The sequence below is a fragment of the Megalobrama amblycephala genome, linkage group LG7 (genome assembly GCF_018812025.1).
Source record: "Megalobrama amblycephala isolate DHTTF-2021 linkage group LG7, ASM1881202v1, whole genome shotgun sequence".
In the NCBI taxonomy this organism is placed as follows: domain Eukaryota; kingdom Metazoa; phylum Chordata; class Actinopteri; order Cypriniformes; family Xenocyprididae; genus Megalobrama; species Megalobrama amblycephala.
This window is the reverse complement of record NC_063050.1, coordinates 19,398,060-19,413,003: the sequence shown is the minus strand read 5'-3', so window position 1 is coordinate 19,413,003 and position 14,944 is coordinate 19,398,060. Positions and strand designations below refer to the sequence as shown.

Sequence of the window (14,944 nt, the reverse complement as noted above, 5' to 3'; positions counted from 1 at the left end):
ATTTCCCAGCCAACCGAAAAAAGTTGTACACATTGATGGGAAGTTTCAAAACATTTACTCACATCCCTCTTGGAAGTCTAACAGCAGAGCAGATACCAAGTCCTGCCAATAAGGAGTGGACACTCAACCCCAATGTTTTGTCACGCCGCATCACAGTCCAAAGAATGTGAAACAGAAAAATCGATCATCCCAATTTCTTTCGAAGTTCAACTACCCCTGGAAACCATCGATCCTGCCTGCTCCTTCCCTCTGTTGCATGCAGAGCCGCTTTTTGGAGACACGTCAGACATGCTGTTTGTTTAGAACTTTCCCCAGACCGCCGCTCTCCTTCTCTGCCTCTCTCTCCTCTTTTATTGAAAGCATGTTACCCGCTAAGAAGCTTAATTGTTTCTGTCATATAATCATGGACCCATTTTATTCCCATGTTCAAATCAGAATCCTGTTGGGTGTATATATGCCCTCTAATTGAAATTATGAAAAGAGGTGGGGTGAATTAAACATGTCTGCAACTTTGGCAGAATGAAATACCTTTTGTGCTGCGAAACAGTTATTTATTTCATTTTCCATTCCCCCTTGTGCAGCTGTAGATATGACAAGCTTCTGACAGTTCCTGCTGTGTATGCTAACAACCAGTGTGTATTCGCTACACGCGCTATCATTAGCGCCAACAATCCCCCTCAGAGCGGGATGGGAGCAGGCGCGTTGCTTGCGAGAATTAAAGATTTCTCTTGACAGAGAATAATGAGGGTATTGATTGTCCTACAAGATATTTACCACTCTCCACTCCTGAACTGCAAAGGGCATCGACAAACCCAGACCAAGAAGTATCCTCCAAATCATGGTGGGGAGATTCTTTTAAACGAGTCATTCTAGATATAACCTGTGCACTCCGTTACTGAATTAGCCTTTTGAATTTACAGCTTTGTGTGATGTGATGGAGAAGACATTAGGTTAATAGCTCAGGATCTCATTAAATGACTAGGGCTGGGTGCTATGACGGCTTAGACCTTATGCGCCAGAGAAACAAGCGCGCAGCCATCTTTAGGATTTTGTCTTTGAACTTCTGTTTTTGGAGTAGCTCTGTATATTTCTGTGGCATCACTGTTGAAGAGTAATTAGCTGTTGAAGTGGATTTACTTATTGTAGAGTTAACGAAGTTATCATGAGCATTGTGATGTTTGAAGCGGATATCATAACAAATGTCTGGGTAGACTGGGAAGGTTTTAATATGAGCGGTTCATTCATAAATCCGTAAGATCTTACCTTCATGCTGTGGAAATACAAACCTGAAGACAGAACACAACAAGCAGTGCTGAAAAGAGGCAGGGCTACATTAGGTCTGTATATTGCTGCTAAAAATGTTGATAAATATTCTGCTATAACACGTAAAATGTAACTTTTGTTGTTTAACCCTTAAATGCATGACTGTTTCGCCAATCATTCTTACATATTCGGGTCTTTATTGACCCGGATCTATATCTAACACGGAAGGATCTCTACCTGTCGCGATAATTTAAAACTCCTCTGATATTAGAGTAACAATTACAGAAGAATAAAATAAATCGTATTTTGTTACCTTTTGGAGCTTGAAAGGGCTCAGTTTGAGCAGATGTTTTATACCATCATCACTGTCCTCGTCAGAGCTCATTTCCCAGTAAATTCAGCAAATAATGGGCTAGTTTTATGTTTGAGGTGACCTCGCGATCTCAAACGTATTCTCAAAACTATATAGTTTTCAACATCTTCAAAATCAATATTTCGATCGCTAACAGCTTCACCAGAGCCATCCAGTAACAGTTACAGTCATATTTGATTGCGTTCAGTACTTGCTCGGCAGTAAATCGCTGAGCCATTTCATGTTTTTCTTATTATTTCGTTTTCTGTCTGAATGAGTCGTCACTTCAGCATTGTGTCTCAGACATTGCCACCTTGTGGAATAAAGGTGAATTGCACTTATTCCGTCATCTAAGATTCAATTATTGTTGTGCAGAAAAAATATACGTACACTAATACACACCTCGGGTCGTTTTGCGACCCTATACAATTTTTACAAAAAATAAATACAAAAATAGGCATTCTTTTATAATTTTATGATTTTTTCTTGTTATATTCTTTATAATGAATTGATTGAGGAATACCAAGAAGGTCGATGTCTAACTTTAAAAAATGAACGAGGAGGAGGGTAGTGAATGACGTGCCGGGTCACTAAAGACCCGAGGTATGCATTTAAGGGATACTGCAGTACATTAGAATATCTATCGGCTTTTACTGTTTATCCCCAAATGTTTTTAATGATTGTTTTATTTGATGTTTTTAAGGATTTTAATAATTTTAATAAATAATTTGATTCATTTGTTCAATTTCCATTACCTAAATAGATGTCTTCTGATTATGTATACTTGTATATACACTATCATTCAGACCTTTAACCCAACTGGCCCTATCCACTTTTGCTAGTTTAAGGATGGGAAAAATGGTCGAGCCCGGCACATGGTCTAAAAGGGTTGTCCCTATTCTCTTAATGAGTCATGGGTGTGCTTTGGGCATAACGTGCAATAAACCAATCAGAGTCTCATCTCTCATTCCCTTTAAAAGCCAGTTGCGCTTGCGCCATGGCGGATTCGCTATTTACATGACGGAAAACTGAACGCTTCTCTATCGAGGAAATGGATCTGCTCGAGCAGACCATCTACGGCAAAAGCCGGATTCCACCAAAGCCTTTTTTATGTTTATGCACATGATAATAATCGTTTACATTGTAATCCTTTTATTTTTAATATTTGGCATGTTTGTGTGCTGCTGTGCGTCCCTGTGTGTGTAATAAGCAGAGTGTATGCACATTGTGCACCTGCATATAGGTGCATATTACTAATGCGCTCTTTAAATAACAAAACAAATATTCCATTGACTTTAGACCTCGTTTTAAGTCCAGCACGCCCATGGGCGCACAAATGGACGCAAATGCATTTGCTGTTTAAACAACGTGGCGCAGGACGTGAAAATGATAACTGCGTTGCGCATTGCACCGGGTGTATGATAGGGCCCAGTGTGTGTTCTGTCCAATACTTACCCAGCTCTGAGTTGCCAGTTGGGTTACTTTTTAACAAAACTATTATTAGTGTGTATTTTCATATACAGCATCAGACAGAGTTATAAAAAATTACTCATACCGTGATGTAAGATTTTGGTCATACTTCTAAACTTTTGTTCAAAGTACAAAAGACAAATCAATATTTACCGCCAGTGGATCTTCCAGTGTTGATGCCAGTTATTTGATATCTGAGATATGTGTATTTTTTTTCCATGCAGGTAACGACCACTGGCAGAGCGAGCTACTATGTGTCCTATCAAAGAGAACCTTTTGTACGCATTAAAATCCCCAAATACTCTCTGCCCAAGGTAAGAGACTACTTAAAATTTCAAATGAATTAGATGGATTAAACAAATAAAATGTTTGTATTTATATTTAAATAGTTATATTTAATTAGCTTATAAATACAAAGCAGATAACTCACTTGATAGGACAGTGTTTTTGGCCTTTATACTGACACCTACTGGTTTGGATGAATAGTTATGCAAAAGGTTTTTAGTTACCAATGCCAAGCACATTTCTGCACATTTCTTATAGTGAAGAACTGAAGTACAAAATCGTTTCAGTTGGCTAGCTTTGGTCATCTGGGTATACATTAAAACACGTTCAACTGAGCCCTGTGCAAACATGTAATCCTGTAGATCATGCCCACCGAGAACTAGCAGGGGTCCTTACTAATGACTTCTGCTTTCTTTTCTCTCACCCTTCAGCTGTCTTGTCTCCTTCTTTCTTTTTCTGTTTTCTAGGACATGCATATCGTGAGCACAGATCAAGGTCAGGTTTTCACTGCCGTCCAGGAGTGGAACCAGAACGATACCTACAACCTGTACATATCTGACACGCGTGGGGTGTACTTCACCTTGGCCCTGGAAAACGTCAGAACCAGCCGTGGCCTCGGAGGCAACAGCATGATCGACCTTTACGAGGCATAACTTCATCACTAACTTGTTAACATTCTAACATTAGCCTTCAAGTCAACGGCTTCATGCTAGATGCTCATTACTCCTCAGGCTGCATTAGAATTCATGTCAGACGCTACTTCTCGCCCTGGCACTCAAGCATAGCCCACATTATCTTAAGCCTCTGGGGAATTAGCAAGCGTAAATGAATGATAGCAATGAAGACAGAGAGATAAATTGAGTTGTAGTTAAATGTTGTCGAGGGGTGCTAGCAGCGAGAGGCTGATTCAGTGGGAACTGCTCGCGTTTCGTGTACGACTCCGTTTTAAAGGGGTCCTATCATGAGGAATGAAGTTTCCCTTGATCTTTTGAGATAAAAGAGTTCATTGTACCATGAAAACAGACTGTAACTTTCTCCCTCTGGAAAATCTAGCTTAAATTTAGCTGTGTTTTGGAGCATGATAGCTGGGTCTAGTTGGGCTCAAGCACAGTTAAGAAATATTGATACTTCAGAGAACACCAATCCTCACATAGTTTTTACTCCTATATATATATATATATATATATATATATATATATATATATATATATATATATAATGAAATTTAATTTAATACTTTAATTTTAACGTTATGATATGCATGATTTGTTTTACTAAATAATAAAATCACTAGTCCACAATCAATATTATTTTGTGAGGATAAATCCTCACTAGAAAACTAGTATCGGAAGTATCAGTATTTCAAGATCGATCCAGCTGTCTGGGGCCAAATAAGAACACCAGAACACTCACACTGCCTGTAGTTTTCTATAAGTATAGATTTGGCAATTGAGTTCAAGGCAACCATTCTTCCTTTATGACAGTAAGACATTACCATCAGAATATAGTTGCTCTCAGCATATACTATATTATATTGCTTTAAAATTAGCAGCCTGTACCAAGCACAAAAAAATGAAACATTCGCTCCCCTTGTCCAAGCAGCTAAAAATAGTCTCCATTAGTGAGTGCAAGCAAGGATGGTTTCATTAATGCATTGGTTATGATGCGCCTCCCCACTGCTGTGCCAAGGCTGGCTCAATGCACGCTTACCCTGCCAATACTGAATCAGCAGTCCATCCATATTTCTAATAGATTGCAGCAGCCTTCATTACTGCTTATTGAAAACTGGCCTTTTTCACTGAAGCTCCAGTTGGAGCCTAGATGTGGTTCGTGGCTGGACGTTTGTCATATTTATCTGCCTATTGATCAGCGAGAAGTGGGGTTGTTTTACTTTTTATCTAGTTTTATAACAGCAATGATTGATAATGCATATTTTGGTTCTGGCACCCTGTGCACAAACTTTTTTGTTGTTGTGCCCTCCTGTTTGCAAAGTATGCACTATGCTTTCCTTGGCAACATTTGAATTTAAATATAGCCTACCATTCAAAAGTTTGGAGTCAGTAAGATTTTATATATTTATATATATATATATATATATATATATATAGTTTTAAATTGCAAAGGTATTTTACAATATTACAGTTTTTACTTTATTTTTGAACAAATAAATGCAGCCTTGGTGAGCATAAGAGTCTTCTTTCAAAGACATTAAAATAAAATGTTCAAAGATCCATGAAGAAGATTTTAAAAATGTAATGAACCTTTTTTCCACTCTTAGAGAACCTTTTTGTGGAATGTAAAGCTTCTATTGTGTTAAAGGATTAGTTCACTTCAGAATTCAAATTTCCTGGTAATTTATTCACCCCCATGTCATCCAAGATGTTCATGTCTTTCTTTCTTCAGTCGAAAAGAAAGGAAGGTGTTTGAGGAAAACATTCCAGGATTTTTCTTCATATAGTGGACTTCACCAGGGCACAACAGGTTGAAGGTCCAAAATGCAGTTTCAGTGGAGCTTCAAAGGACTCTACATGATCCCAGCAGAGATCGGTAATTTAAAAAAAAAAAATAAATAAAATAAAAATGTATATACTTTTTAACAACAAATGCTCATCTTGCACTGCTCTGCAATGTGCCACACATTACGTAATCACATCGGAAAGGTCACGCGTGACGTAGGCGGAAGTACCGATCCAGTGGTAACTGTTGAATATGGAGAACAATTCTGGAATGTTTTCCTCAAAAACCTTAATTTCTTTTCGACTGAAGAAAGAAAGATGTAAACATCTTGGATGACATGGGGGTCTTTCTTTCTTTCTTCAAAATATATTTTGTGTTCAGAAGAAGAAAGAAATTCATACAGGTTTGGAACAACTTAAGGTTTACTAAATGATGACATAATTTTAATTTTTTGGTGAACTATCCATTCAAAGCTTCTTCATGGAAACATCGGTGCCAATAAACTTTTATTTGTATGCGTATAGTGTACCCAAAAGGTTTATGGGCAATTAAAAATATGTGAATGTCATTGTTTCATTGGTTTAGTCTGATTTGTTTTTTTTTTCTCAGGATAAAATTGTCTTAGCCATTATTGGTATTATATATAGTGGATGTAGAAAGTCAGTTCCCCAGGTTGCCACTGGTTTCCAATTTGTCTTTCCTCCCAGTTGAAACATTGACATTGCTGGTTTCCAACATATGTTTCAACCCAAATGGCTTCTTAAATAGTTTATACAGCAAGACTTTCTTGGTCATTTTGCTTTTACTCTGTTTTTTACAGAAGTATTTCAGGCTGAAGATCTTTGCTTTGTTTGCCCTTTTGATTATTTGCATATAGTGTTGAACACATAGTCCTGATGAATTCATTGTAAACATGAATGAGCAGCTGATCCTCTCACTGAATTGCGAGCCGATTTCCAGAGCATGTTGAATATGAACCACTCTACCACAACCAGTACATCCATCTTCTTCCGAGAGAACATTGGAATGGAGAGATGGAAGCTAAAGGATAATAAATAATTACCACTGTGATTGACACGTCTGGCCAGCGGAGGAGGGGACCTCATTAGCCGTGTCCATCCAATGCGGCTCCATCACTGTGACACTGTCAAATGCAGTCCCTATTAGTGCCACTTACAGACTCGGACCCTGCCTTAGAGCATGCTTCGCTAGCAGGGCGCGTTTTAAAACGGGTCGCTAGCACCACTGTCACGATTCAGTATTGCTAAGTTTGGACTTGTTTCAAGCCTAGGATGAGCAGCCTGGCACTGGGTTAGATGCTTGTCAGCTAGAGTACTTGAAATTGTCTGGAGCGTGTCAACTAGCTTCAGCCATCACAGAGTGGGCACTATAGTGACTGCGTAATTAAGAGGCTTTATCAGATGACAGTCAAGCGCTGTAACCGTGGATGTAGATGTTCATGTTCATATTTGTATCTTATTTTCTTCCCCCTTGTTCCCAGGTAGCAGGGATTGAAGGTATGCTCATTGCTAATAGGAAGGTGGAGAACCAGGTGAAGACATACATTACTTACAACAAGGGCCGCGACTGGAGGCTTTTGCAGGCACCTGCTACTGACTTGGCAGGAAATCCGATTCATTGTGTGCTGGTAAGGAAGTGAGAGAGAAGTAAAAATTTAATTTAATTTAATTTTATTTTATTTTATTTTATTTTATTTTATTTTATTTTATTTTATTTTATTTATTTTTTATTTATTAGTCAGTGAACTATTGTTTTATCTCATGTTAAACATTAATAAAATACATTGTATACATTGTAACTGTTATAACATTGACATTATTAAATTGATTGATTTTTATTTTTTTTATTTTTTTTAAAACAACTAATATATATATATATATATATATATATATATATATATATATATATATATACAAAATATTTTTTATTATATAGGAATACAAAAAATATGCAAGGAAATGTAGGAAATATCTCTTGTTGCCATGCGCTTAGCTTAACTGTCTGATTCTCTCAAGGTAATATTCTTTCTTGAAAGAATTTGATTAAAGGCTACATACTCTGTAATGCATAATCAAAAAGGATATTAGATTTTCTGTGTGTAGGTAACTCAAGTAATACGGTTTTTTATTAATATTATTTGTAAATGAAAAGTAGTTTTAGGGTCTTGGATATGCATATGGAACCATGAATATTTAATAAAAAAAATGAAGGCTGAAAAACATACACAGAAAGCCCCTGCAGATGGAAGACTCTTGCATCTGAGCTGACTGTAATAGTTCTCTTCTTTGACACTCTCATTAGCCTCCTATAATCCGTACGATTACTGACTTGAAATCCTGTTGCCTTTACCATCCACGTAATAATGTCAAGCCATCCATTGAGGGGATGAAAAGGACAATTTCTGGTGCGTGGAGAGCAGATATAATTCTCGTTTTGTTATGTTGGAAGTCCTAGGGGAGTTGCTTCTCTGCTTTAATGTCAAATCCCTGTCTTTTGCCGGTAATGACTGTAAAAGGCAATTAGCGCTCCCGGTAAGGATAGCAGTCTCGACAGAGGGCACTCCAAATCTGATTATATTGTATTATTTGACCCCCTCATATTGTTATCCTTTTGCTGTTGGATAAATAAGTACATGATACCCACAATTGCACTCAGTAATAAAACATCACACCTGCCCTTTATTACAAAACCATACGCATACTTGTACAAGTCACGGCTTGAGGCTGTCTACACACTCAAAAAAATAACTCTTTGAACAAATACAAAAAAATCATGGAAAGGATTTCCACATGATTAAGTTGCTTTAATGCAATTCTGTTATTCCAATTTAATGTACTTACGTTGGGTCAACTTAATTTATTAAGGTTGATTCAACTTATTTACTATGGTTGGGCACAGCTTAATTTAATAGTGTGAGCCCAACTCATTTGCAATGTTTTGGACCAACTCATTTACTTAAGTTGATCCAATCTATGCAATTTAAGTTAGCCTAACAAAAGTGCTTAATGCTGAAAGAAAGCCATTTAATCACGCGGAAATCCTTTCCATGATTTAATTACATTAATTCAAAGAATAGCTTTTGAGTGTTAATAAATTAAAACCTTTTTACCATACACTCAAAAAAATGACACTTTAAACTAACTCAAGTCAATTATGGACACACAACCAGCTTAGTTTTTATTAACATTTAGAGGTTTATTTTTACTCTATGCAAAATCCTTGAGTTGTGAAAAAACAACTGACTAAGGAAGGATCTTCCTAAAAACTGCTTAAAATAACACTTTATTTCAACATTTACACTCCTAGTTCATCCCCTTTGCAAAGCATGATGGGAAGTGAAAATCCTGTTTGATTGAGTCCTGGTTAGGTTCACTTGATTGAAACATGTTATTTTAATATAAAAACATCAAGTTAAGTCAAAAAGTTTCAACTTAATTTAACATGAAGCAATTGAATTTGAACCACAAACCTAATGCAATGGTGTTGAATCAAAATAAGCTGTTTAAATAAAGTGAACAGCATCAAAAAATCATTTTTTTTTTTAGTGCATGCTATTTCTGAATATTTACTAACATGGACCAATCAGCCATAAGCTTGAGGCTACTCCAGCAATAGTAAAATGAAATCTTTCAAAAAAAAAAAAAAATATATATATATATATATATATATATATATATATATATATATACACACAGTACAGTCCAAAAGTTTGGAACCACTAAGATTTTTAATGTTTTTAAAAGAAGTTTCGTCTGCTCACCAAGGCTACATTTATTTAATTAAAAATACAGTAAAAAACAGTAATATTGTGAAATATTATTACAATTTAAAATAACTGTTTTCTATTTGAATATATTTCACAAAGTAATTTATTCCTGTGATACCAAAGCTGAATTTTCAGCATCGTTACTCCAGTCTTCAGTGTCACATGATCCTTCAGAAATCATTCTAATATGCTGATCTGCTGCTCAAGAAACATTTAATGTGTACAATTGTACAAAATATTTGTGTACAATATTTTTTTTTCAGGATTATTTGATGAATAGAAAGTTCAAAAGAACAGTGTTTATCTGAAATCTAATCTTTTGTAACATTATAAATGTCTTTACTGCCACTTTTGATTGATTTAATGCATCCTTGCTGAATAAAAGTATTAATTTCTTTAATTTCTTTAAAAAAAAATAAAAATAAAAATTCTTACTGACCCCAAACTTTTGAACGGTAGTGTATAATGCTACAGAAGCTTTGTATTTCAGATAAATGCTGTTCTTTTGAACTTTCTATTCATCAAGGAATCCTGAAAAAAAAAGTACACAACTGTTTTCAACATTGAAAATAATCATAAATGTTTATTGAGCAGCAAATCAGCATATTAGAATGATTTCTGAAGGATCATGTGACACTGAAGACTGGAGTAACGATGCTGAAAATTCAGCTTTGCATCACAGGAATAAATTACTTTGTCAAATATATTTAAATAGTACACAGTTATTTTAAATTGTAATAATATTTCACAATATTACTGTTTTTTACTGTATTTTTAATTAAATAAATGTAGCCTTGGTGAGCAGACGAAACTTCTTTTAAAAACATTAAAAATCTTAGTGGTTCCAAACTTTTGGACTGTACTGCATATATTTCGGGAAATCAAATTCCTTCTTGGAAAAGTGTAATACAACGGCACTTAAACTTAGAAACTATACAGAAATTCACAACTCAAGATATCATTTTGTACCTTTGTGCACCTAGGGAGATGTACAAAGTTAATGAAAAACATATTAAGCAAGCAAAATGCAGCAATAAGACATTATGTGATAAAATATGTTAGCAAACACGGGCAGAGACAGGTGTGAACACCTACAGAACACTTTAACATTGCATTACACAATAGATCACACAACATTATCCATGTTACTCCAGGGTCATGACAGTGAATTATGGGAGTTGTTTCTGTATTATGAATTGTTTAATATTAAGCATAAAGTCGCCTACGTTATGGCCAACACAGCACTGCTCATACGCTTATTGTCTTAGACTTTCTCATGCCTGCGGGATCACGTTGGCTTGTTTTGATTGACAGCTACATAATAGCTTTGTTGTGGCTAATGGAGGATGTGTCACTTTCTCTCTGCTCAGCCGTTTTGCTCGCTGCACCTACAACTGCAGATGTCAGAGAACCCGTACCTCTCAGGCTCCATCTCCACCAAGAGCTCGGCGCCGGGAGTCATCGTGGCTACAGGTAAATGGAAAACCTGAGCGGTATGTGTGGGACTGTCATGTTCAGCTGCTGTTGGGTGTGTCGGCATGTTTGTAAGAAACTAAAATGTTGCTTGTTACTTCAGGCTGGCCACTAAGGATGCTTTCACACCAGAGCTTTTGCTGTTCGCAGTCAGAGTTCAGTCCATTTAGTTGGTGTGAAAGTGTTTTTTGGCACCAATTGGAAATGTAATTTTGCACATGACTCCTCTCAGCTCGACAATGAGCAATCCACCAGAAATCACAGAAACAGACCAGTTTTTAAGAGACAGTTCACCAAAAAATGAAAATTATGTTGTTTACTCAACCGTATGTCATTCCAAACCCACGACTTTGTCTTCTGTGCAACTTAAAATAAGATATTTTGAGAAATGTCCATACAGTCGAAGGCAGTGGTTAACAAAACTGTTTGTTTACTAACATTCTTCAAAATATCTTTTTTTGTGTTCTGCAGAAGAAAATCATACAGGTTGGAACAACAAATTCCATTTTTGGGTGAATTATCCGTTGTAGGCCTATAATATGCATCTTTTCTCTCTCTTGGTCAATTTGGTTTAATTTAATATCCAATCTGTTAGTCAACATCTTGTATAGTCTTTTAATGCTGAATTTGCTAGCTAGCAGCAGTGATTAGCCAGATTTAAATCTCAGTTGTGCAGGTTTTGTTACACTGCCCTGCTATTAGAAAAAAACTATGTGGTTCCATGCAGTTAGCAATGTATAGTAATGCACATTATTCTCTTTTATGAATGTCTTCATATTTGCCTGCATTGTTTTGCCCTATGCAATGGCTTTGATGCATGTTCAAGGTCATGCACCAAAATTTTGTAATGGTATGTAAAGTCGTTAAAATTATCCCATTTTCCACAAAAATATCAAGCTGTTTTCAACATTGATAGTTAGAAGAATTTTTTTCTTGAGCAGCAAATCATCATATTAAATGTGACACTGAAGACTGGAGTGTAAAAGCTTCTGAAAATTCAGCTTTGCCACTGCAGGAAAAAATCATTTTAAAAATAATTATTTAGAATATATTAAAATAGTAATACTATTTCTCAATATTACTGTTCAAATAAATGCAGCCTTGGTGTGCATAAGAGACTTCAAATAGAGACATCATAAGAGAACCAAACCTTTGAATGGTGTTTATTTAATTTAGTTTTGTTTTGTTTTGTTTTGTTTTGTTTTGTTTTGTTTTGTTTTGTTTTATTTTATTTTATTTTATTTTATTTTATTTTTTTGTTTTATTTTATTTTATTATTTTATTTTATTTTATTTTATTTTATTTTATTTTATTTTATTTTATTTTATTTTATTTTATTTTGTTTTATTTTGTTTTATTTTGTTTTGTTTTGTTTTGTTTTGTCCAAACCAGTTCAGCGCAAACCTTACCCTGAAGCCAATTTCAATGGGTAAGTTTAGAGTGTGGGGTAGGGTTAAGGTTTAGTATTTGTTGGAGCATTTTGTTGGTCAGGGGTCTCCAAACTTGGTCCTGGAGAGTTTAGCTACAACCCCAATTAAACACACCTGAACCAGCTAACAATCAAGGTTTAATTATAGACACACTAGAAACTTCCAGCCAGGTGTGTCTTGAAGCAAGTTGGAGCTAAACTCTGCAGGACAGTGGCTCTCCAAGACCAAGTTTGGAGACCACTGGTGTAGGCAATCAGCTGTGATTGACCAATTAATTTGGCTGTGGGGCGAAGTTTCTGCTGAACTGGTTTGGGGAAAATAACATCACGTACCAGACATGTGTAAAATAAATGTGGAACAAAGAAGAATGCAAACTCGAGAAGCCAAAACATTGTTAGTTTGTGTATTTTAAAGCACTTGTCTCCATATAAATCTTGTCCAATCTACATTTAAGACCAAATATAGGTGAACCAAATGTTTTAAAAAGAAAAAGAAAAAAATTGAGTGTCATAACTCATTTCCACTGTAACTTGTCCTGTACTTCAATGAGTGGCCAGCTGTCAAATATTTGTCATGAAATCGCCTCAAGTGCAATCAGTTTTTAAATATACAGAATTTCTCTAAGCATGACCATCTCTCTCATTTCACATCCCCAGCGGGTTTGCTGTTAAAGTTGTCACTTAAAGGAATTAAACGAATTTCTCACAGTCAACTCAAGGACGTACAATCACTTGCTCTCAGTTTATTCTGACAGTCTTAGAGCAGGGCAACAGCACACAGCAGAGGTGACTGCAGCGGGTTTACACTAGTCATGTGCGTAGGTGTAAAACAACAGCGACACAACAAAACTACATAAGAGTATCAGTTCATTTGTGAATATGCAGCACACTTTCCTTATTTTTCTCATTCTCTCTTCTGTAGTCATTCCCAGAGGAAAATTTCATTTCATCCATTCTGATCCGCTCTGATGGATAGATCCGTTTAGATCCACTCTGATGGACAACAACAACAACAACAAACTCCCTAAGACTTCCTAGCCTTCCAAAATTCTCTGTTTTTACTGTTATTTCTATTCCTTATGTTCTATTTTTATTATTCTTTTTTATGTAAGGCACTTTGAATTACCATTGTGTATGAAATGTGCTATACAAATAAAATTGCCTTGCCTTGCCTTCTCAGAACTTTCTCTTTTAGAGCTTTAGAACTTTGACTCAGATGTTTCTCCTAAAATTCACAGAAATGAGACCATTGTTTACATGTAAGAGTGTAGAGATCAAATATGAATACACACATAAAATTAGTGTGGATATAGCATACAGTAGCTCAGACCATTTGGTCGGCCTTGGATGATGAATTTGATTAGAAGTGTTTGAGTTCATATTGAAATATTTTGCACTTGAAATTAATAGTTTAATTCCGATGCATTAAATTGATGAAAAGAGACAGTAAAGACATTTATAATGTTGCAAAGATTTCTATTTCAGATAAATGCTGTTCTTTTGGGTTACATTTTTTAAATGAAATTTTTAACCCAACGGTTGGGTTTGTTCATCTTTGACCCAAATTTGGGTTGAAACAACCCAGCATTTTTTTTGTGTGTCATTTTTTTGTCAGCCAGAGCTGAGTGTGTGTGTGTGTGTGTGTGTGTGTGTATGCATGTTGTTTTTATATTGAGCCTGTATGAGCATGAATTGAGCAAATATTGAACCATGCTGTCTGACCTCAGTTACAAAGGCTGCTTATTCAAATACAAATACATATTTTGGGGTTATGAATTTTAAATATGGCATGCTGGTTTTCTACATTGTGTAACGCAAATGTTATTTTTACTTATTTATTTATTTTTGGTTTATTTCCCAGGAAATATTGGCTCAGAACTGTCTTACAATAATGTGGCTATGTTCATTTCATCAGATGCAGGCAATAACTGGAGACAGGTACGGCTGCTTCACACCTCTGTACTAAAAATATCTGTACTAATTTATATTAACAGTGTTAAATTAGCAAGATTTACACAAGAATTGTTAAACTAAACATAAAAAAGTTTGACTTTATACAAAAGGTTTCTCTCTCTCTCTCCAATAATTGCAAAACAAAAAAGGTTACACTAGAGTACAAAAGCTAGCACAAAAAAAACAAAACTTATGTCTGTAAGAAAACTACTCAAATTTGTATGCAAACTGCCTTTGTTCCGATTTGTTAAGTACAATGAAAATAACTCCATGTTGTTCTTCTCATGATGCAGATTTTTGAGGAAGAGCACAACGTGTGGTTTCTGGACAAAGGTGGAGCTTTGGTTGCCGTGAAGCAGCCCACTGTGCCCACTAGACATCTTTGGTAGGTGAAAATAAGTTTGATTCTTCCAGGTTTATTCATGCTGGTTTGGTGAAATTCCTGCTTCACTTACTTTGGTCGGCACTGTCTGAC

The 14,944-nt window shown here is 35.7% G+C and overlaps 1 protein-coding gene across 4 annotated transcripts in view; it reads left to right on the top strand.

Moving 5' to 3' along the window:
• Positions 1–14,944, top strand: part of sorcs3 (sortilin related VPS10 domain containing receptor 3) — a 287,643-nt gene that overhangs the window by 212,591 nt on the left and 60,108 nt on the right. For all 4 annotated transcript variants that reach the window (XM_048196352.1, XM_048196354.1, XM_048196355.1 and 1 more), the window contains 6 exons: positions 3,310–3,399; positions 3,838–4,017; positions 7,329–7,475; positions 10,985–11,087; positions 14,378–14,454; positions 14,763–14,854. In XM_048196352.1, the coding sequence (XP_048052309.1) occupies positions 3,310–3,399; positions 3,838–4,017; positions 7,329–7,475; positions 10,985–11,087; positions 14,378–14,454; positions 14,763–14,854 (689 nt within the window). The remainder of the gene's footprint in view (positions 1–3,309; positions 3,400–3,837; positions 4,018–7,328; positions 7,476–10,984; positions 11,088–14,377; positions 14,455–14,762; positions 14,855–14,944) is intronic.